This window comes from Camelina sativa, chromosome 19 (assembly GCF_030686135.1).
Source record: "Camelina sativa cultivar CO46 ecotype springtype chromosome 19, ASM3068613v1".
NCBI lineage: Eukaryota > Viridiplantae > Streptophyta > Magnoliopsida > Brassicales > Brassicaceae > Camelina > Camelina sativa.
In genome coordinates, this window is record NC_141898.1 from 9,412,094 (window position 1) to 9,432,357 (window position 20,264).

At 34.0% G+C, this 20,264-nt stretch overlaps 3 protein-coding genes across 8 annotated transcripts; 2 read left to right on the forward strand and 1 right to left on the reverse strand.

The window, feature by feature from the left end:
- Positions 1-300: 300 nt before the first annotated feature.
- On the forward strand, positions 301-3,587 carry LOC104765803 (filament-like plant protein 7). 2 transcript variants are annotated; one of them, XM_010489575.3, is made up of 6 exons: positions 369-718; positions 815-862; positions 977-1,082; positions 1,256-2,892; positions 2,978-3,014; positions 3,104-3,587. In XM_010489575.3, exons 3-6 carry the CDS (start codon positions 996-998, stop codon positions 3,428-3,430), a joined length of 2,088 nt encoding a protein of 695 aa, XP_010487877.2. In that variant the 5' UTR covers positions 369-718; positions 815-862; positions 977-995; the 3' UTR covers positions 3,431-3,587. The 2 variants fall into 2 exon arrangements, with proteins under 2 accessions (XP_010487876.2, XP_010487877.2); XM_010489574.2 differs by having other exon boundaries at positions 301-862.
- Positions 3,588-4,399: 812 nt separating this feature from the next.
- Positions 4,400-6,322, reverse strand: LOC104767639 (U-box domain-containing protein 25). Its single transcript, XM_010491636.2, has one exon. It carries the CDS (start codon positions 5,834-5,836, stop codon positions 4,565-4,567), a length of 1,272 nt encoding a protein of 423 aa, XP_010489938.2. The 5' UTR covers positions 5,837-6,322; the 3' UTR covers positions 4,400-4,564.
- A 6,262-nt stretch (positions 6,323-12,584) lies between these two features.
- On the forward strand, positions 12,585-14,742 carry LOC104765804 (uncharacterized). Of its 5 annotated transcripts, none has more exons than XR_015590584.1 (6): positions 12,585-12,817; positions 13,141-13,397; positions 13,484-13,617; positions 13,701-13,885; positions 13,999-14,217; positions 14,343-14,742. XR_015590584.1 is itself a non-coding variant. In XM_087500646.1 (6 exons), exons 5-6 carry the CDS (start codon positions 14,026-14,028, stop codon positions 14,607-14,609), a joined length of 459 nt encoding a protein of 152 aa, XP_087356772.1. In that variant the 5' UTR covers positions 12,600-12,817; positions 13,141-13,397; positions 13,484-13,617; positions 13,701-13,885; positions 13,999-14,025; the 3' UTR covers positions 14,610-14,742. The 5 variants fall into 5 exon arrangements, 3 of the variants coding, with proteins under 3 accessions (XP_087356772.1, XP_019096653.1, XP_087356773.1); XM_087500646.1 differs by having other exon boundaries at positions 12,600-12,817; XM_019241108.2 differs by having other exon boundaries at positions 12,600-12,817; positions 14,012-14,217.
- The last annotated feature ends 5,522 nt before the right edge of the window (positions 14,743-20,264 follow it).

Below are 20,264 nucleotides of genomic sequence, written 5' to 3' on the forward strand. Positions count from 1 at the left end.
AATTTCTAGACCTAATATTTTCTATATATTTTAGGTCAACTCTTCCATTTCTGGTTTCCATTTAAACTAAACATTGGTAAAATAGATTTTCTATTTGTGGAATTTTCGTCAAGTCTTCATCATTCACTTGTTTGAAAACTATGAAAAAAAAAAAAGGAGATGAAAGAAAACCAAGAAAAGACGAGATGGCAAAAGTAATTAACAAAGAAAGAAGTTACAAGCAAATGTTAGATGTCATTGTCATTAGGTAGCACTAAAATGTCTTGTAAACATCATTTTTAACGCCTTAATTCATTTGCAAAAAAATTGATGTTTAATGCAAAATATTGTTGTTTTAAATTGTTGTTTTTCTTCCTATTATTTATATTAGTCTAATGCAAAAAAAAAAATTGATGGTTAATTTTTAAAAAATTGTAATTATTAATGGGGATAAATTATCTTCATGATGAATGATAGTAGTTGATAGTTCGCTTCTTTTTAAAAAAAAAAAAAGAAAAAAAAAAAAAAAAAAAAAACTAAGTAAAACAAAAAGATTTTAAGCCGTTTGTTTGTTTCATCATAAAAGATTTGTGGAGTATTATAATTTTAAAATAGGAATACAGAACACTTTGTTACCACCTCTAGTTACTTTAATGTTTTTATTTATGAGTTGAAACGTAAACAATTAATATCAGTGTCATATAGTCACTTGATGCCTCTCTCTCCACCTTATTTACTTGTAAAAAATATTCATCTCTCTTCTTCTTCTTCTTTATTTCTTGATCTTCTCTTGTTCCTTTGTTGAGGTTTTTTGTTAAATACTTATTTGTTGCAGGAGATTTAGTCAGAAACTTGCTCAAGCTGGGAACTACATAAAGACTATGTAAGATTCCTATTACATCCTTTCTCTCCTTCTCTCATGTCTTGTTCTTTGATTATCCTCAGTCAAATAAAAAAGTTTGATTGTTTTAGTTTTATGCATATCAATGTGTTGCAGAACATAACTTACAGAATCAATGGAAACAAACCAGTGGCGATCGAAGAAAAAGATAGAATCTCCTGCTGAAACACTCCAAGCTTCTTCTAGAAAAAGCAGAGGACAGGTAAACCTTTTTTTTTTTTTTAATGCAGAAATAGTCGAAGTTTGCTTTGTATGTTAGTAATAATATGTTTTCTTGAGCAAAACGTGATCGTTATCAGCTTCTGTTCTGTCTGTGTATTGCTTGTGAACTTCTATAGCTTAGTTAATGTCTATTTTTTATTTGTTGGTCTTTAGGCACGTATGGTTCCTCCAGGAAATGGAGTTAGTAGTAGACCCGAGAGAGCTCGAAAAAGTCTAAACGAGAAGCTAGACACTGTAGCCTTAAACACTCTTAAGAAAGATGTTCCTGTGAATCTTTATGGCGAAAAAGGTTTGGTAGATGAGATTTTCCTGGAAGATGAAGAGATGGGTCTTGAGACTGGTTTGGGAGATGGTGAATCATCGCCTTTTTGTGGTGTATCGGATAAGCTTCTGCAGCGAATTGAGCTTCTTGGGAGAGACCATGAGTCAAAGAGACTTGATAACAGCACTTTCAGGTCAACTGAAACTATGAGAAAGAGACAAGAGTCGTCGGCCGTTGATGAACTAGTTGAGATGACGACAAAGATTCAATCTTTAGCTGCGGAGAACTCTCAGCTTAAGAAGTCTCTTGCGGCTAAAGAAGAGCTTGCGGTAAGCCTACAAGAGCGTAAATTTCAGGTGGAATCAGAATTCGAAACGTTAATGACTAGATTAGATTCAACGGAGAAAGAAAATGCATTCTTGAGATATGAGTATACTGTTCTTGAGAAGGATCTCGAGGCCAAAACAGAGGAAACAGAGCATACTCGCAAGTCTATGGAGCTAACGCATAAACAACAACTTAGGAATGTGAACAAGATTGTTGAGCTTGAAGCTGAATGCCAAAGGTTAAGACTTCAGTTTCGAAAGAAGTTTCCGGAGAGGTCTATATCGATGAGGAACGAAGGTGAAGAGAAGAAGATGGAGATGAGAAGAAGAAGCGCGAATAAGAGCGATTTGATGATGAGAGATGAAGCTCAGAACCGGAAGCTTAAGTATGATCTTTTGATGGAGCAGATTGGGAATGTTAGAGCAGAGAACAAGAATCTAATGGACATAATTATGAAGAAAAACATGGAGATCAAAGATCTTAGCCGCGGGCAGAAACCGTTAGACGCTTCAAGTTTCGATATTAGAAGCGAGAATAGTGTGATGAGCCCTTCTGGTTCCAAGGAGATGATGTTACTGATGGATGATTTTAATGAGATGGAGAAGTTAGCCATTGTGTGTACTGAGAAAAAGCCAAGAGTGGGTGATGAAAAGGAAGGATCTTTTGATTGGATTCAAGTTGTTTTGAGCGCTATAACGAAGCAAGAGAGGATATCAAAACGCGGTGTTAAAGAACTCTTACAAGACATCAAGATTGCTTTAGGATGTATGGATGAAAATGATAGTGCAGTGAGAAAGAATGGTGAAGACGATCCTCTTTGCATCACATGGAAGTCTACTAGCGAATCGGGTTCAATGACTAAGGATGAGATCAAGAGACATTTGAGTCTAAGAAAAGCAGATGAGGTAAAGAAGATTGAATGTGATGAACTGAGATGTAAGCTTGAAGAATCACAAGAGAAGATTAAAAACTTAGAGGCAGAGATCAAATCTTTGAGAGAGAGTAAAGAAAAGGTAGAGGCAGAGTTGGAAACGGAGAAATCGATGAAGGATGATCTTGATACAAAGCTAAACATAACCAGGGCTAATCTCAATGAGACACAAAAGAAGTTGTCTTCTCTTGAAGATGAACTTGATTACAGAAAGAGCTGTTGTGAAGAACTCGAAGGGACTTGCATCGAGCTTCAGCTTCAATTACAAAGGTAAGTAAAACCACAATCACATCTAAAGTTTCAAAACATTTATTCGTATTGTTACAGAAAGTTCAACATTTTTGTGTTTTTGCAGTGTTGAAACAAAGAAACCGACGCACAGAAACAAAAACGTGAGTAGAGAATCAACACTCACATACTAAAAGTACAAAATTTTTGTGTTTGATATTGATGATGATGATGATGGAGTGTTTGTTTGCAGGGATGGGATAGAGCTTCTGTGAAGTTATCAGAGTGTCAAGAAACGATTACCAATTTACGGAAGCAACTAAGAGCGTTATCTACAACAGAAACAAGCAGAGAAAACTCCTCCTCCTACAAAGGAGAGGATGATACTACTAAAAGAGTTGCTCCTCATGATGATGATGATGGTGCTGGTAACCATTACAATGCTTTGATCGTATCCGAACCAGTGAAGGCGAAAGGCGAGATGGTTCCAAGAAAGAAGCAAGGATTAGGGTTCTTGAAGAAGATGTTGTTCAGGAGGAAAAGAGTGAGCAGCAAGAAATGTCTTGCCTTGACTATGTGACGAAGGAAACTTAATAAAAGGGTTTATTAATAAGGGCTTTTTTTTGTGTATTGTGAATAGTGAAGTGAACTGCTTGTGGGTATGTTTGTGTCTCTTGAGGTATGATGAGCTTGGACTCTTTTCTCATAATGTGTTCAATCCAAACTTAGTTTTGATATCCAGCTTAAACCAATATATAACATTTTAAAACAAATTAATTACAATTGTGGATGTAAAAGAAAAAAAGAACAAATATATATATATATATATATGTATACTATTAGATTCGAGTTTTACTTTGATTACTTTTATGTTCTTATTAACCATCTAATGATCTACACCTCATACAAACACTACTATCATATTTGAATCCAAATTATCAACAACACTAACTACTTTATTAGGTAGCAGATTACACAGCCACGGAACTAAGTCTAGGCCCAGTTTGTTTATTTTTCTCAAGCAACGTATGTTTTGTCCAAACTACATTGAATCTTTTGGAGCTTGACTATGATTTCCAACCATTAAAGTTTCTTTTTCGGGTCCATGAAATAGAGAGTTATCGAAATGTTAACAAATGCTATAATAACACCTTTCAATGCGAAAAATAAAATAAAATAAAACACTAAAGTATAAAAAGACGACAAATTAACAAAAAAAAAAACTCTACACAAAGTACAAAATACCATAATGACGTTCATTAGAAACTTATGAGCACTCAATTGGTCGACTACCAATATTGTCAAATATAATAAACCTATTTTTAAATTAAATTTCCAGTTATATGCAACAAAAAAAAGTGGACTAATCTTTAGACTAAAAAAGGAAAACAAAAGGATGACTTTATGACTTTAAGCATATCTTCCATTTGCTTCTTTTCCCAACTCAAAAGGCCAATCAAATAATAAGAGATACTTTAGTTACATTACATCTCCAAAAAATAAAATAAAATAAACCAATATATACACACCAAAAAAAAAACCTAATTCATGGGTCATTAAAAAGCTGTATGTTTGATATTTTTCTTCTTCACATATTTCCATCAATAACACATAAAAAAAATGACCATTTTCCTACTAATAAAAAAAAAACATATGAAAAAAAAAAAAAAATTACTAGTATGAAACAATTTAACCAAAAAAAAAAAGAAAAAAATCAAAAAGGGACAACTTGGCTGCAAGCAAAGTCATCGGAGTTAGCAAAGGAGTTGTGGTTGTTGTAGTCAGGCCACGAATCTCTCAGAAGCTTCAGCAACTTCTGCGCTTTCTTCTTCGCTCTCTCCGTACACTCACTCTGCACCATCAACAACAGCTGCACCACCACCCCCGCCCCCGCCGCCTCCTCCCTCCACCTCTCCTCCTCCGTACATATCGCTAACAGCGCCCCCGCCGCGTACTCCGTCGCCCGATCCGACACTCTCAGTATCGTTTTCACCAGCAACGGCACCGTCAGAGCGTGCTCCCCGAACGCTGCGCATCCTTCCGGCGTTCGGCATAGCAGCTCCACCGTCGCCAAGGCTCTCTCCGTGTCGCACCTGTCGAAATCCGCCGCGAGTCTGTCTATCAGAATCTCCGGCGCGCCGGCGTTGATCGCTAGGTGGCGAGTTTGTTTCGCCGAACAGAGGGAGAACAGAGCTTTGATCCCGATCTTGAGAGCTCGCCGCGACGAGATCGGGTTCCTGAGGAGATCGAGTACTCCTTCGAACACAGACTCGTAATTCGAAAACGTTCCTTTCGGATCCTCCGATTTGGTTCCCGTCGTCACGATCTCGATCAACGCGGCGGCGTTAACGCGCGTTTCGATCGAGGAGTCGAACAACAACCGGGTCAAAAACTCGACCCGGCCCGGATCCGAAGATATCGAGACTAACTGGTTCGGTTCCGTTATCGGTAACATAACAAGAAGAGCTAACGACTCAGAGACCAGCTCAGACGACGTCGTTTCGGAGAACAGGATCATAATCAAAACCGCTGTAGCGTTATGAGCTGCGATCAAAACGCGGTTTTTATCAGAATCGCGTGCGAATCCACGTAAACGGCGGAGAGCGGCGGCGCGTGAGCGAACGGAGACGTGAGTTCCAGACGTAGCGGAGGCTTGGCTTAGGAGAGCACGGACAGAGGTAGGATCAGCTGGTTGTTTAGGAGTAGGGATACGTTCGACGCCGTTTGAGCGGTTAGCGACGCACCATTCTTGGATGAGACGACGGAGAGTGTGGTTAGGGATGAGAGTGAAGTCGGAGAGAGGAGCTCGTGTGACTGGACATGTTGTGTTGTTACCGATAGAGACCCATGACTCGATGCTGGCTCGGTCGTAGGTTTGGCCTGTGCAGACGGTGACGGGGTCTTGCATGAGTTCGAGTGAGATTGGACATCTGAAATGGTATGGTATTTGGATACCAAGATCCAACGGTTCTAGATTCCTAGGCATTTTAGAAGATTCAGAAACAGAACTTGAGAGAGAGAGAAGTACTTACAAAGTCTTGAGTTGAGGTAGAAAGAAGAAGAAGAGATTTGGTTTTGAGAGAGTATGAAATAAGGAACGAACGAGACGAGAGCTTATCTGGGGTAATGTATGAGACCCACACGTGTGCCATTTATAACTCTGTTTACCTGCTGGATTTTTAATTTAAATAATTATGTTAGAATTCTACATGTTCATTTTTAATTAGAAAAGTTAGCATCATTAGATGCCATCTACGTAGATATAATTTTTAGGGGAAGAAAAAAAAAAGTCGCATCTTTGAAGTGAAGCTTAAGATTTATATGAATGATTTACAATTATACTATACATCTCGTTATGATAATATGTCTTACGAGATTATATTTGTGTTCTATTATTACGTTTAAATTGTTCATTTTTTGTCATTTCATACGTAATTTCTAGAAAAAGTTGAAAGTTTATTTAACTGTTCAAATCAAATGCGTCTAAATTTGAAAATGTTTATATGAAACAACTACATCATACCCCTGTTTAGCCTTTACATATATAAACATTTTGAAACGAAGTAAAGTTCACTGCGTGACGATGCATTTTGTATCAATGATAATATAGTTAGAACGTAGATATTTGTTTTCTAATTAATTTCCACATAAATTAGAAGGATAACGAATCAGAATTCGATATATCTACAAATCAACAATTATGAAGAATCATGACGTTCAAAACTTTTTTCAACCGCAAGCTTCAAGTTAAGATCGCTTTTTAATCACTACCCACAAGGCCACAACCACCAAAAGCCATTGTTATGTCAAAATATATCAAGAAAACAGGATCTAGATTTTATTGTGTGATGTAGATTTTGTTTGCTATAAATAATAGAGAATTTTGGTCAAACTAAAACCAGTGAATTGCGAAAGACTAGGAGCGAAGTTGGACCTACACACAAAGACAAGTTCCACTTACTTGTGTTAACATCAAAGGCCGTGATAATCACCCGTAATAATACAACCAAATCTTTAAGCTCTTGACTGTTTTTTCTTTTACGGCAAAAACTTTGACTCGTTTTATTTCACGTATGCTATGAATACCACTTCTTTTTGCACGCATCTTTCAATGCCTATCGCTTTAATCTTACACTTGCTTTGTTTTTTCGTTTACTTAAGCTAGGATCCTTTGAGAGTTTTTTTCTTTTCCTCCATATCATTTTTTTTTATGATATAACACATTTAAATAGAAAATATTTGTGATTGTTTTAATCAAATGTTTAAGTATAATTGTTAGGGATACAAAATCTTGAAAGAGAAGGGATTTTTTCCATAATGGGTCTTCGTTTTTACAACTTCAAGGTCATAATTACAGATAATTCTACAAAACTAGGGGACAAAAGTTGTCATCGATTAGCTGGTCTATATAGTCTCCATTTCATATGAGTCAAAAACTAGTTACTAGTAGTCATTATCTTTTTAGCTCATTTCTTCTAAGCATTGAGCAATTAGTCAAGGACTATATATATTTTAGTAGTCAAGACTCGAAAGGCGAAACCATAGATCGATTTTGATATGGCGCTTGAAAATTTAGACTTCACTCAATAATTATTTCGTTTAAGAAACACAAAACATTCAAAGTAGTGAAATTTAAGATAAGTTGATGTGTTGGCTTTAAGTAGGATCGAAACTTCAACGATAACTTTTTCCTAGACTTTGGACAAAAGTGCCGCGGAAAAAAATATTACTGCTATCGGTTAAAAAAATGAAACTAGCTAATATAATCACATTTAATAAAACAATATATTGCAGCTTCACCACAACATAAACTACACAAGGTGAAGTCTTTATCAATAATATACTTTGGTTTTGGTTTTTAATATTTTTAACAAATTGTATATATAGAGAGTTTATTGGTTACTGCAAATTTAATATTAGACGATGAGTTTCTTTTTTGTCAACTAGTATATTGATAAATAAAAATAATTAATTATAATAATGAAAACAGGGTTTACAACGTATTTTTCACGTTGTCAATATACTCATAAGTCATAAATAACTTGATAAGATAGATATAAGTCCCATAATGTGAACTCTCCAAATACAATAATTTGAGTTTAATTGATTTTAATAGTTTTTTTTATTATTATAAAAAAATGTTATCATTTCCATTCAAATAAAAAGTAACATACATGATAAGGATAGTTTAAAGTACAACACAAGGTAAACTAAAACAAAGCATAAAGCAATAAAAATACAGAGATATATAGGGGCATTCGATGTGAAGAGCTTGAGAGCTGTGAACCACCTGCTTGGAAGCAATATGGAATTTGTGAGATCAAGACAAACTGATGCAGACTCTATGAGCAAGTCAAAGGAATAGGGAGCCACTGTCTTGAGACTTCGAAGATTGGGCGGAGATGAATCTGGCACAGCTGAGTTGCCAAAAGGTCGAGCAGGGTTGCTATGGCTCTGATGACCAGTTACCACAAAGGTAGTTGTTGGTCCAAGGTTGCTAGAACAAGACTTAAAAGAGGTTGTGGTAACCACTCCTCCTTGGAGTGAGGGTCATAATGCCACTAGTCTTCAAGCTAATATGAGGGGGCTTCATAAAGTAGTTAGTTAGCGCTTGAAAGATCTTTGAGGTTGAGCAAGATATAGGTAGAGAGTTGGTGAAGCATCGGTAACCCTCACTCCGTAGAGGTTGGATCATAATGCCAAGCTTTCCCAAACTGTCTCCATAAGTGGGATCATCCCTATGGTACCCGTTTAACATGGTTTCCAAAAGACTCTTATACCAATTTAACAACAATGGTAGCTTAAGGTTCAATAGCTGTCTTCGGACTAGAGAGACCATTAAACTGATCAAAGGTTGTTTAGGGTGGGGAAGAGTGGAGTTAATACCAAACTCGGATAAGCACTGGACTCGACACAAGTGGAGCTCAAGCAATCTAGAAAGAATCAGTGTTCTACTATCGAGGTTTACTCGACTTGACCAAACAGAAAACATCAATGCTAACATATATGAACTTGGTATAACGAAATCAATAGCAGGTCGGGGTAGGTTCCAGTTCAGGGATGTGTTATAGTTTATCCAAAGTAAACTATCTACCAGGAGGCTGATATATGAATGGAGAGCAAACTTTGACCAAAGAGGTAACAAGGGGGAAACGGAGGACGTCGGGGATTGTGAGCTCTTCGTCAAGATCTTCCATGGCGCCGACATCAAAACAGAGCTCCCGTCCAGCTGCAACCAAGTAAAACACTTGGAGAGTGGATGCAGATCTAAGGAGCGGAGAGATGTTGCAGTTGATTGCCGGAAAAACCAGATCGAGGGATAGAGGTCAAGGTTACCGGGGCGGTCAAAGGTTCGTGGAGGCGACTGTCGGTTTAGAGAAATACGTTCACTAAGAGAAGTAGTCGGAGGCGGAGGGACGAGGGGAAGGAGTTGAAGCTGATGCATGGTCGGAGTTGAGATCTGAGATCTCAAGAGGGCTCCGGTGAAAAACAAACGGACCGTAAGAGAGCTTTGTGAGCAGAGGAGAAAGTGTGGATTACAGAACCAGTGCCCAACGACACCGATCAGTCTCGATGCCGCCCGGAGAAGCTTCCTCGATTGTTGTGCCAGAGAGGATGTCAGCTAGGACGAACACATTATAATCTAATTGATTTTAATAGCTTTATTATAATCTATATGCATTTTTGATGTCCTTGTTCTCTCTTTTTTTTGTTGTTGTTGTCAATGGAGGGTTATGTTGTTATCCAAAGAGAAATTATCGAACGAAGACAAATATTCCACGACAAATACATCGAAATCAAAATAAATCCGGGAGGTGGAGTTGGACCTTAATATTTCCGATCCTTTCTCTACTTTTAATTTACCCTTTAAAAAAAAAAAAAATTTGCAGACATCAAAAGGGCAGAATCTGCCTGTCTTTGCATTGTCCTCATGGGAACAACAACTAAGAAGCTTTTTAATGTACATTTTTGTTTCTGTGTCTGTTTTTTTTGTCTAATGCATTTGTCTAATCCTCTCCCGGTGAAACAAAAGCATCTCTCACAACAAAGGAAAACAACAACTAAATATGTAATTGTTTTGAAGTATCAAAAATTTGGTACGTTGCATTTACCAATGCTTGATCAATATCAATATGTTGATTGGAAAAAAAATATTCATCAGCCAAACGAAACAAAAACGATTTGATTTATATATAGCGGATCAAATTAATATTTATCAACCACTCAATTCGTCACGCGTAAATAGTATCAAACCTAGTAGAAGCTTTCATTACACGTAAAATGTATTTGCAGTTCTCATGTTGGCTAACTGATTTGATTGCACACCATAGTGAATTAGTGATACGTGTTGTTATATAATTTGATAGCAAAACTTGTGACATTATTAGTCCCTAAGTTCGTCCAAACACGATGTATATATGAATAGATTTGATAAAGATAATTGGCATGGTGGTCTCATGCATGTGGTCATGGAGCGAGTCAAAGGTCAAAGAATGAAGACAGGAGTGTTTCGAAGCTGGACCAGCTTCGCCCTCTCCTACCTCGTTTTTGTTTTCTTCTTTTGTTTAATTTTCTTTATTTTGAAGGCTAATCCGATCCGAATGGATTTTATCTTTTTAGTACGACCAATTTGATTTCTAAAAACAAACTTATTATATTTTCCTCGAGTTAATTAGGAAGAGTACTTCGATTCACTATCCTTATATATATATGATATATTTTGATAACTCATTGCGAATCGTGATTTTTCCACTTCTACATTATTGTACAATGATATTATGATTTTGTCTTCTAGCCCTTTGGTACATTACATATGTTATTATGTTTAGTTGTAAGTTCTCACAGAAACATAATATAAAATACATACCACACACGTATGACGTAGCTGTAGTGTTATGAGAATCGATTAGGTAATGCTTGATTATAAAATCCTATATTCCAAGTAGGTAAGTCATGAAGAATTTGTTCATTTGCTCGACACGTATCCTTTATCCTCTCATAGTGAAGAAATGAGTGTAACCACAAGAATTTTAATACATTTTTAAGTATATTTCTCTGGATAAAGACAACGAGAGATTTAACGTTTTACATGCTAACCAATCAGAATTGACAATAGGAACTAGCAGTTGAAAACTACTACTATTTACATAGTAGAGAAATCAAAACGACGTCGTAAACACACGAGTTTGAGAGGAAGTGAGTTACACGCGTGAATGATACAGTGGGCGCCTCTTCACGACCCTACTGTCTCCAGTCAACCCTGCATTGTCGTTGTTGCACGTGCTTCTCTCTTCTCCCACACGTGCTTCCCAGCTCATTCTCTCTGTTAATATGTATATTCTTGTTATATTTTATGCTCCAATAATATAAATATTCCGAAAACAACAATACATGTAAACAAATAAAAACAATATTCGAAACCATTACACCAATTTTTTTCTTTTCCATTTAAAATGAATTTGATTCCCAAATTCCTAACAATTACTGCCACTCTCGGGGATAAGTTCAGATGCTTTTTTATGTTATTTTTGTTTCGATGTGTTAGCTTTTTTATCCAATGGAGTTCATTTGCTTCGTTTGTACTTTTATTCTTTATTCTCTCTATATTTTTTAGATAGAAAGAAACAAGACGATGCATGCATGAACGTTATACTATATACTATCATAGTGATTAGATTTAATCAGTAGAGCATAACGGAAACAATGGTTCTATTTTTTCCGAATAAATCCGGTTACATGTGATTTAAATCATAGTTAAGTCATCAAGAATTTTAGAACACCGCCGATTTAACTTAATTAGATATATAATGCCTTGCACGACCATGGCGAACGTACCTTTACACTACAAAAAAACAATACGTTTTACTACGGACTTTCCTACAAAATTTTTGGTAGGACTAGTTTCCTTCGGAAAACCTTCTGAGTTTTGACGGAAAAAAATGGTCGATGAAAATAAGAAAGTAATTTCCTACGCGTAAAGACAAGAGAAATGAAAAGAATATTTACTTCAAAAATCTGTCGGAACACTAATGCGAAGGAAATATTGAAGGAAATTCGATAGAATATTGGAGGTAAAACAGGGAAAGGAATTTGGAAGGAATATTTTCTTTCATTTACCTACGAGAATCTTTACAAAGGAAAACTCGAAAGAAAGCTGAAAGAATATGAAAGGAAACTTGGCCGAAGGTATTTAAAAGAAAAGATTCCTTCGGGTTTCCTACCAAACTAATTATTCATGTTTCATTTAATTTTATGATTTTAATATATATGTTTTTAAAGCAACCTTAGAAATTCATAAATCATAATATATATGTTTCATTTAATCTGATGATTTTAAATTCACATATTTAAAAATTTAACTTCCAAAGTAAACTTAACATGTAAATGTTACTATCTATATAAATTAAATTGGAAATTTAAAATTATTGATTAATCAAACAATATTGTGTAGAAAATTAGTGTAGAAATTTTGTGTTAAGTTACCAATTTTGTGTAGAAATTTTATATAAAATGACAAAATCAAACAAAACATAAGTTATATATGAATATAATATATATATATATATATATAAATTACAACATAAAACAAAACTTTATTTATATGTTGTTTCGTAGATGGACTTGGGCATTTAAGTAAGCTAATTAATTCTGTAATGGGCTTAAGAAATTTCAGATTTTGTTAATGGGCTGTACTAATTCGATGAAAAGGGATGAGATGTAAAAACCCTAGAGCCACTTGCGCGTTTTTCACATTCACTTTAACCTAAGTTACCTAAAGAGATCAAGTGGTGTATCGGGGAGGTGATTTGCGGTTGTTTCTCACCAGATTCTGCTTCGATCGATTTGTCATTTCAAGTCACACACCTGCGAATTCCACCTATTTCGTCTCATGTCTTCCCGCAAATTACCGAGTCAAAGGTTGACCGGCAACCTATCGTGGTCTCCGCCGATAGGTCCACAGTTCACTGTAAGTTTTCTAGTTTTTACAAAGTTCAATTTGGTAACTTTTTTTTTTTCATACCGATTGTATGTTCGGGTTTGAAACAGACCTCAATTGTAATTATTTTCTTGGCCATATTTGATTTTCTAAAACGGCAAAAGTCTTAGTCATAGTTGGTGTTTATGCTTCGGCTAAGTAGAGTTCTATCTCTTATTTATAACTCAATTATACTACCTAATTTCTATTCTAAACATAGCGAAAGCATACACATCTATCCTTTTTCAGAGTCAATTCATTTTGGGAGTCAATTAATCTTACTCACATATATAGATTCTGTTCTCAAATTTCAGGAGAATACTCGTCAGAACTATGAACGGTTCATGGCAGAACGGCAGCGGCATTACGATAGCAGTACCCCGAGCTACTCCGTACCCGACTTCCCAAGGATTACGCAAGATCCACGCAGTCAACACACCCGTCGTGAACCACCAGTTGATAATGAGGAATCAGATGTAGCTATTCTTGCCGATGTAAATGATTTGCTATGTGCTCCAGGACGCACAAACATCCCAGTCCTATGTCCAGACCGTGAAGGAACAGCTACATGGTAACCCTTCAAAACTTTTGGATGATTCAGACTTTGTAAGATTACAAAAACCTTTATAGCATATTTGTTTATCAACTACATTGCAGGGTTTAGACATGACTCCACTGGTAAGATTACGAAGCAGATCCTTAAAATGCTGAAATCTGATCTCCCTAAGCCTTATCCAACTTATCGGTCTCTCCCACCAGAAATTAAAAACCGATGGTTCAGAGCTTTTGCGGTAAATATATCCTTTCTTTGGTAGATGTTTAAGTATGATATAATTGCTTTGTGGTTTCTAATCAATTATGTGGTCATCCACAGCAAGAGTTCAACTGGGATCCAAGCATTACAGAGTATGTTCGCACAAACTACAATAAGCAAGCAAAAGCATCTTTTAAAGCTAATGTCCGTGATTGGAAGAAAACATGGACAAATAAAGGACCTGACAACTTACCTGATTGGATGAAGGCGAAGAAAAATCTATTTGATGATTACATCAAGATGCGGTAAATATATTTTTTTCTTTGCAAGCTTCATTCAATCATATTTAGTTCACTCATATAATCTGATTGAGCCTTTATCTTTTTTATTACTAACTATGGTTTATGTTTTTGCTAAGACAATTGAATTAGGAGCGGAGCCTAATATGATTTATTTCATGAAACAAACACACTTAGACAAGAAGACCCGAACCATTAGTGATATGAAGACCAAACAGTATCTGGATAAGGCTTCTAGTCAAGTGGAGCTCATACAATCCCAACGCCAACCTGATGGTGATCCTTCGGCTCAGCCAGACCCTCTTACAACAGAGGAGATTAACTCTATTATGCGTAAAGTAAGTTACTCTTATTCCCTATCTTATTAACTGTTTCATTATCTATCAAGTGATTTACATGTTGTGGATGTCTTATAAAATATCTATCAAGTGAGCATTTTACAAGTCTTGGTTTTAATTTACAGGTTGTTCCAAAGGTTAGAGGTAAACGTTATGGCTTTGGTAACCTTTTCGATGATGGATGCCCATCTTCTTCTTCAGCTCCATGTCAGATTCCTAAACTACAAGAGGAGATTCAAACATTGAAGGCTCGTGAACAAGAGAAGGACGCTCAGATCAAGTTTCTCATGGAATGCAACAAGCTCCTCCTAGGGCGGTTTCCTGATCTACGTCCACCTGACTACCCGGTGACACCAGCAACAGTGGAAGACGATGACGAGACACAACCTTGATCAGTTTCATAATATCTTGTAAAAAGTACGTTTATTGTATTTGGATTGTTTTTCTGAGTAATGAAGTATTATGTATTGGACGATTGCATGTGTCTAGTTTAAATTTATAAAAATGCAAACTAATTGGAAACAAGGAAAATTAATATTGGGTGATTACCTGTATTAAACGTTTGATAAACTTGATCTGAAGTTTTCGTAGTTAAAGAGAATGAAATTTTTGAAGGAACCTGGAATGATATTCTCGAAAGAATCTTGAAGGAAATTTTCGAAGGAACTTGGAGTGAAAATGTGAAGGAAAATAGAATGAAAAGTGTAGAAGAAAAAACATATGCGTAGGAAAATTAAAGGACATTAGTTGAAGGAAACTCGAAGGAGATAGCCAAGGAAAGTAGACAATACTGCCCTTCTTCTTTCTTTCTTTTCTCCTACCACATTTCCTTCGAAACTAATTTCCTAGAAAACTGGTAAGATATTTCCTTCCAAATGCTCACTAATTTCTATTTTCTTCGGACTATTTCCTCTTAATTTTTTTGAAGGAAAACAGTAAGAAACATCTGTTTCCTAATAAATCCCTACGATTTTGGTGGTAGGAAATCAAACATTTTCTTGTAGTGTTATGTTTTCGAAAAAAAAAAAAATTATCGAGATTAGTACTAGTTTATTACGTACTATTGCTAACTTGTGACTTCGATATTAAATATATAGCAAAATTCGCATTAATGTTGCGTACCAAAGATTTAGACCCCATTTCCATTTTCCATCGGAAAAAATGTATTTTGATTTGATTTACACCTGCTTACGGTCTTATTTTGCTTGAAACGTAATCCGTTTCTATTAGATGAAGCTAAGTATGCAATTTACATGTTAAGTAACATACTATCATTTAATGTTTTTTAAACGAAACATTACATAAAAATAATGTAAACGCCATAGTTTGGTAAAAAAACACTTGATTGGTTTTTTTTTGGTCAAAATGTATTTTGTTGTTGTTGTGAAACACTAGAATGTTCTGTTTTGAAAATTAAATATTAGAATTTAACATGTTAATCTTAAAGCAAAGAAACAAAGCAAAAAATATGGGGAAAAAGAAAGAAGCAAAGCAATGGACCCCTAGTATCTATGCGATTAACATGTTGGAGATAGTTAGAACTTAGTTAGACTCAAAAGAAGTATTGGCCCAATATATATAGACTAAGAGAAGTGATGGCCAAATTGTAATTAACGTATCGTGACTGGATCAGAAGTATGTATTTTGGAATTGGGCTCATGGAATAAGATACATATAAGAAGTTTGGAGTCTCACGGTCTCTCTGGCATGGTTTAGTTAGCGATGAGGTTAGAGAAAGAAAAAAAAGACATTACGAACAAAAATAGAAAAGTCAATGTTTTAAATGCCTTGTAAACCAAAAGGTATCTTTCTATTTTGGGTTTAGATAGTGATCAATAATTCCAAAGACAGCCAAGAGCATCGACCGCATGACCGCATTGTCCGTAACCGCGTATATTCGCTAAACAACCTAAATAGGCTAAATTCAACAAAACCAAGTAACTGTACGAGATGATAAGCTCTTATTGTTGTCTTACTATTAAGCCGTTTTCCCTATAAACTTGGAAACAAGGATATTTTCGATTTTTTTTTATTTTCCTTTTGATGAATACAATTTTCTATTCTTTAAAAAATAAAAACGATAAATAAATCAAAATTAGTTTGTAACTAACATTACTTCGTATTCAATGATTATCCTTTTCTTCGTCTTCGTCCGACCATTAGATGAAGACCAGTTGTTGTTTACCTTAATTTTTTAGAAAACAATTAAACTCGGTATGCTAGTTATAATAACTTTGTTGCACGTTGTCCGGCCATTTTTGTCTGATGACGTTTGCCTACCGATGATCTTATCTAACTATCCTTTTCTCTTCCATGCTTGTACACCATCACAAAAGAACTGTTCAACATTTATTAGACTGATTACATTCTCTTGGAGACGCAAATGACATCATGATAATTATACTTAGAGAAAACATAAACAATAACATAACCAAAGCCAATGAGTTTAATTCTTCTTGACTTCCCGGATTTTGTAAAGACTATGTGGCTCTATAATTTACCCCCTAATTATTAAGCAACTAGTATGTTTAATTAGATAATTGAGATGAACTGACCTTATCCCAATCTTAAAAATAATTAATAAAGACTTAGGCACTACATATAATCGATTTGTTTCTTAGACTCTTGCCATATTTTATTTAATCATATATAGTTGGATCTGTGTAAAAAAAAAGTGTGTGCTAACAGATGCTGCATTCATTGATTTAGAACATCAAATACCCAACCCAACCACATTTCAAAAGGGCTTTGATTTTAATATGGATGAACGATTCAAGCTTCAATCGAATATCGTAGCATACATATAGGCATATAGCAGCTGCAAAAAAAAATTACATAATTCAGACTATTCAGTTAAAATTTTAAAGATATTAAAAAGTCGAAACTTCTATACGATATAGTAATCTAGTTATTAAAGCATAGTCAGAGACACTAAAAGCTCGTGGCCGGTGAGATATAAAATGAAGAATGCTAACCCCAATAAAATCATCTCAATTTCCACTGCGTCCCCTCTTAAATACTAGTAGCTATTAAAGTTTGTAGTTAATGTACATATGATAGTATTTGGTTAAACAAAGACATATGATGATGTCTTCAGAAACGAGGATTACATACATAATGTAAGAGTCTAATAGAAATCTAAAGTCTTAGGACGAAGAGTTCCTCGTTATTTTCTTTTTAAAATCGAAATTATATAAGAGTTTTTAAGATGCAAGCAACAAACAAAAAAAATAAAAAAATGTAAATGTAAATGGAATATTTCGTCGGTTAGTGTAAACAAATAATAGTAATACCATGTATGACCACGACATCAAAAAAAAAAATTTATGTTATTGAACTTTAATAATATGTACACAGTAGTGTGTTATTTTATAGTTTGGCCAAAGTGCGTGTAACATATGGGTTCCTAGTACCTTCCGGGAAAGGTTAGTGTCGTCAAGAAACTACTCTGTTAAAGGTTAGCATTAGGTTTCCCAAACTAAGATACATGCTATGCTTGTACTTAGAAGAAATCGATTCCACAAATCTTATTACGTATATCCATCCTATTAAGTATTGAATATTAAAAACTTATGAAAAATAATTTTTAAAATTAGAACAAAATTATGTGTCGGTTTAGTTTATAAATGAGATGATTAGAGTTTAGATTTTAGTACAATTAAAAAGAAATTATATGTTGGTTTGGGTTTACAAATGAAGTGGTTAGAGTTTAGATTTTACAATTAAAACGAAATTATATGTCGGTTTGGGTTTACAAATGAGGTGATTAGGGTTTAGACTTTACAATTAGAATGAAATTATATGTCGGTTGAGATTTACAAATGAGATGATTATGATTTAGATTTTATAATTAGAACGAAATTATATGTCGGTTTGGGTTTACAAATGAGATGATAATGGTTTAGATTTTACAATTAAAATGAAATTATATGTCAATTTAGGTTTACAGATTAGATGATTACGGTTTAAATTTTATAATTAGAATAAAATTATATATCAGTTTGGGTTTATAAAAGAACGGTTTAAGTTTTTAATTTTATAATAATGTAAACAGAATTTATTTCTAGAGATGAACCAAGTATTGTTCAAAACTTATCTAGATAATTAAAGACAATCAAAAAAATTTCAAAATGAAATTTATCTAGATTTTATTAATTTCGTTAATTATTAGGTTAAACTATATAACTAAAAAATTGTAAACAATAGGTGATAATCACTACTAGTATCTATCTTAACATTTTTGGAGTACATTTTTGTGTCATCCTCTCTTATCTTTGTATTCAAACAAGTCCCAAACTAAATTCTCTACAATCCTTACAACCAAACACAATCATTTCCTTATATGCTAATATTAATTTCCTAAAATCTATCTATCTAATTTAAATCAATATGTTAGATTAAAATATAATTCTCCTTTCACTTTTATTTAATCTTATATTTAATTATTTGAATTACTATTTAATACATAATGTTAATAAAATTTTAGATTTTTTTTCAGCATATGATGTGATTTGAATTTTTATATATTTTAAAAATTGTTTTAGGATTTTTGTAACCAAAAAATATATTCTAATATAGATTATTTTACATTTGAGTTATTTTAATATATAATGAATATTTACACTTAATCCCTATATTAGTTTAAATGAGAAACCATATTGAAGATATGGTATAATATTCGGGTTATAACAAAAGCCAATAAAATCCATAATAATTATCAATATACAAGCATATTTGTTAACATGGATAAACACACAAATACGCATTCCTAACGATTTCAATCACAAAATCCGGTTTTGGTAAGATATTTTTAAATAAAGAAAAGAATTAAGTGGTTTTAGTACTAAACATTAATCATGAAATCGTAATTCAGTAGAGATTTCTCCCATTTCTTAGCTAAAGATCGAGAAAATATGGAAACATAAAATTTGCTAGACTAACATTCCTTATCTTAATATGTTAGGCTTGCTCACCAATTTTCTCTCGATTTACAATAATACCTAACTGGCATCATCAAAGATCTCTATAAAAAACCTGTTAATAGAAGGTAGAAAAATCATCTGAACAAACACAATTTACTTATAGCAATCCATAATAAACTTTAAAATTTCAATGGCTCCCTCATTTGCTTATCTAAGAGATTGGTGTTAACGCAAGTGCTTGGTGTTAGCCGATGAAAAAGCAGATCTCTGTCAACACTTTATTTCTGTTTTCTCATATATACATATATCATTATATGTTATGTATCAATTAACTACTAATAGCACTTCTTGTTTTCTTCAAAACTTAGGGTTTTTAGGGTTTTTTTTATAATTATTTATTCTCAACAAAGAGGCAAGATTGGAACACCAACAACTAATGTGGTATGTGGTGTTTAAACATGTATTTCAGAATCTGGAGAACAAAGATGTTGAAAAAACATATTTCCACTTATATATTATCCGGATCGTATACATATTTCTACTTAAAATTTATCTTTCTCTCCGTACGTTGAGTTTGTACAGAAAAGTAGAAGTAAGAGAATGTTAGACAATTTCTTAATTAACTATGTTTTTGTCAACCAAACTTCGTCTTATTTAACTCTTTCATCCATTCTATGTTAATAATAAAGTTAGATTATTGAACTTTTACAAAAATTAATAACGTGATTTTTTTTTTGGGCAAAACGTTACAAAATCGATTGAGATATCTATTTCAATATCAACCTCTTATTCACATAATCGAAGAGATAAAAATTTAAAAATCAATCTATTTTACATCCAGAACAAAATATTGATTTTACCTCGGCTCGACTCTCTTTGTTTGTTATGTATCATTACAAAATATTGTTTGTTAACAAAAATCAATCGAAGTAAAATCATTTTGTGATTCCGATTGTTCCACGGTGTACTCGGCTCTCTTTGTTTGGACAACTGAAGAGTTTTCAATTATAATACTCTATATTATCATATTTTTTATATTGTTAATTCTCTTGCATTAAGTTTCTCTCCTTCCCTTTTAAAAAAAAAAAAAAAAATACTTTTAATAAACAACTATTTGCACACTTC

What these genes read in the sequence shown, in the direction of transcription:
- LOC104767639 (XM_010491636.2), bottom strand. Translation starts at nt 5,836, where the DNA reads ATGCCTAGGAATCTAGAACCGTTGGATCTTGGTATCCAAATACCATAC.
- LOC104765803 (XM_010489574.2), top strand. Translation starts at nt 996, where the DNA reads ATGGAAACAAACCAGTGGCGATCGAAGAAAAAGATAGAATCTCCTGCT. An exon ending in CTTCAGCTTCAATTACAAAG is followed by an intron (nt 2,893 to 2,977) that starts GTAAGTAAAACC and finishes GTGTTTTTGCAG; the next exon opens with TGTTGAAACAAAGAAACCGA. An exon ending in CGACGCACAGAAACAAAAAC is followed by an intron (nt 3,015 to 3,103) that starts GTGAGTAGAGAA and finishes GTTTGTTTGCAG; the next exon opens with GGATGGGATAGAGCTTCTGT.
- LOC104765804 (XM_019241108.2), top strand. An exon ending in TTAACTCTATTATGCGTAAA is followed by an intron (nt 14,218 to 14,342) that starts GTAAGTTACTCT and finishes TTTAATTTACAG; the next exon opens with GTTGTTCCAAAGGTTAGAGG.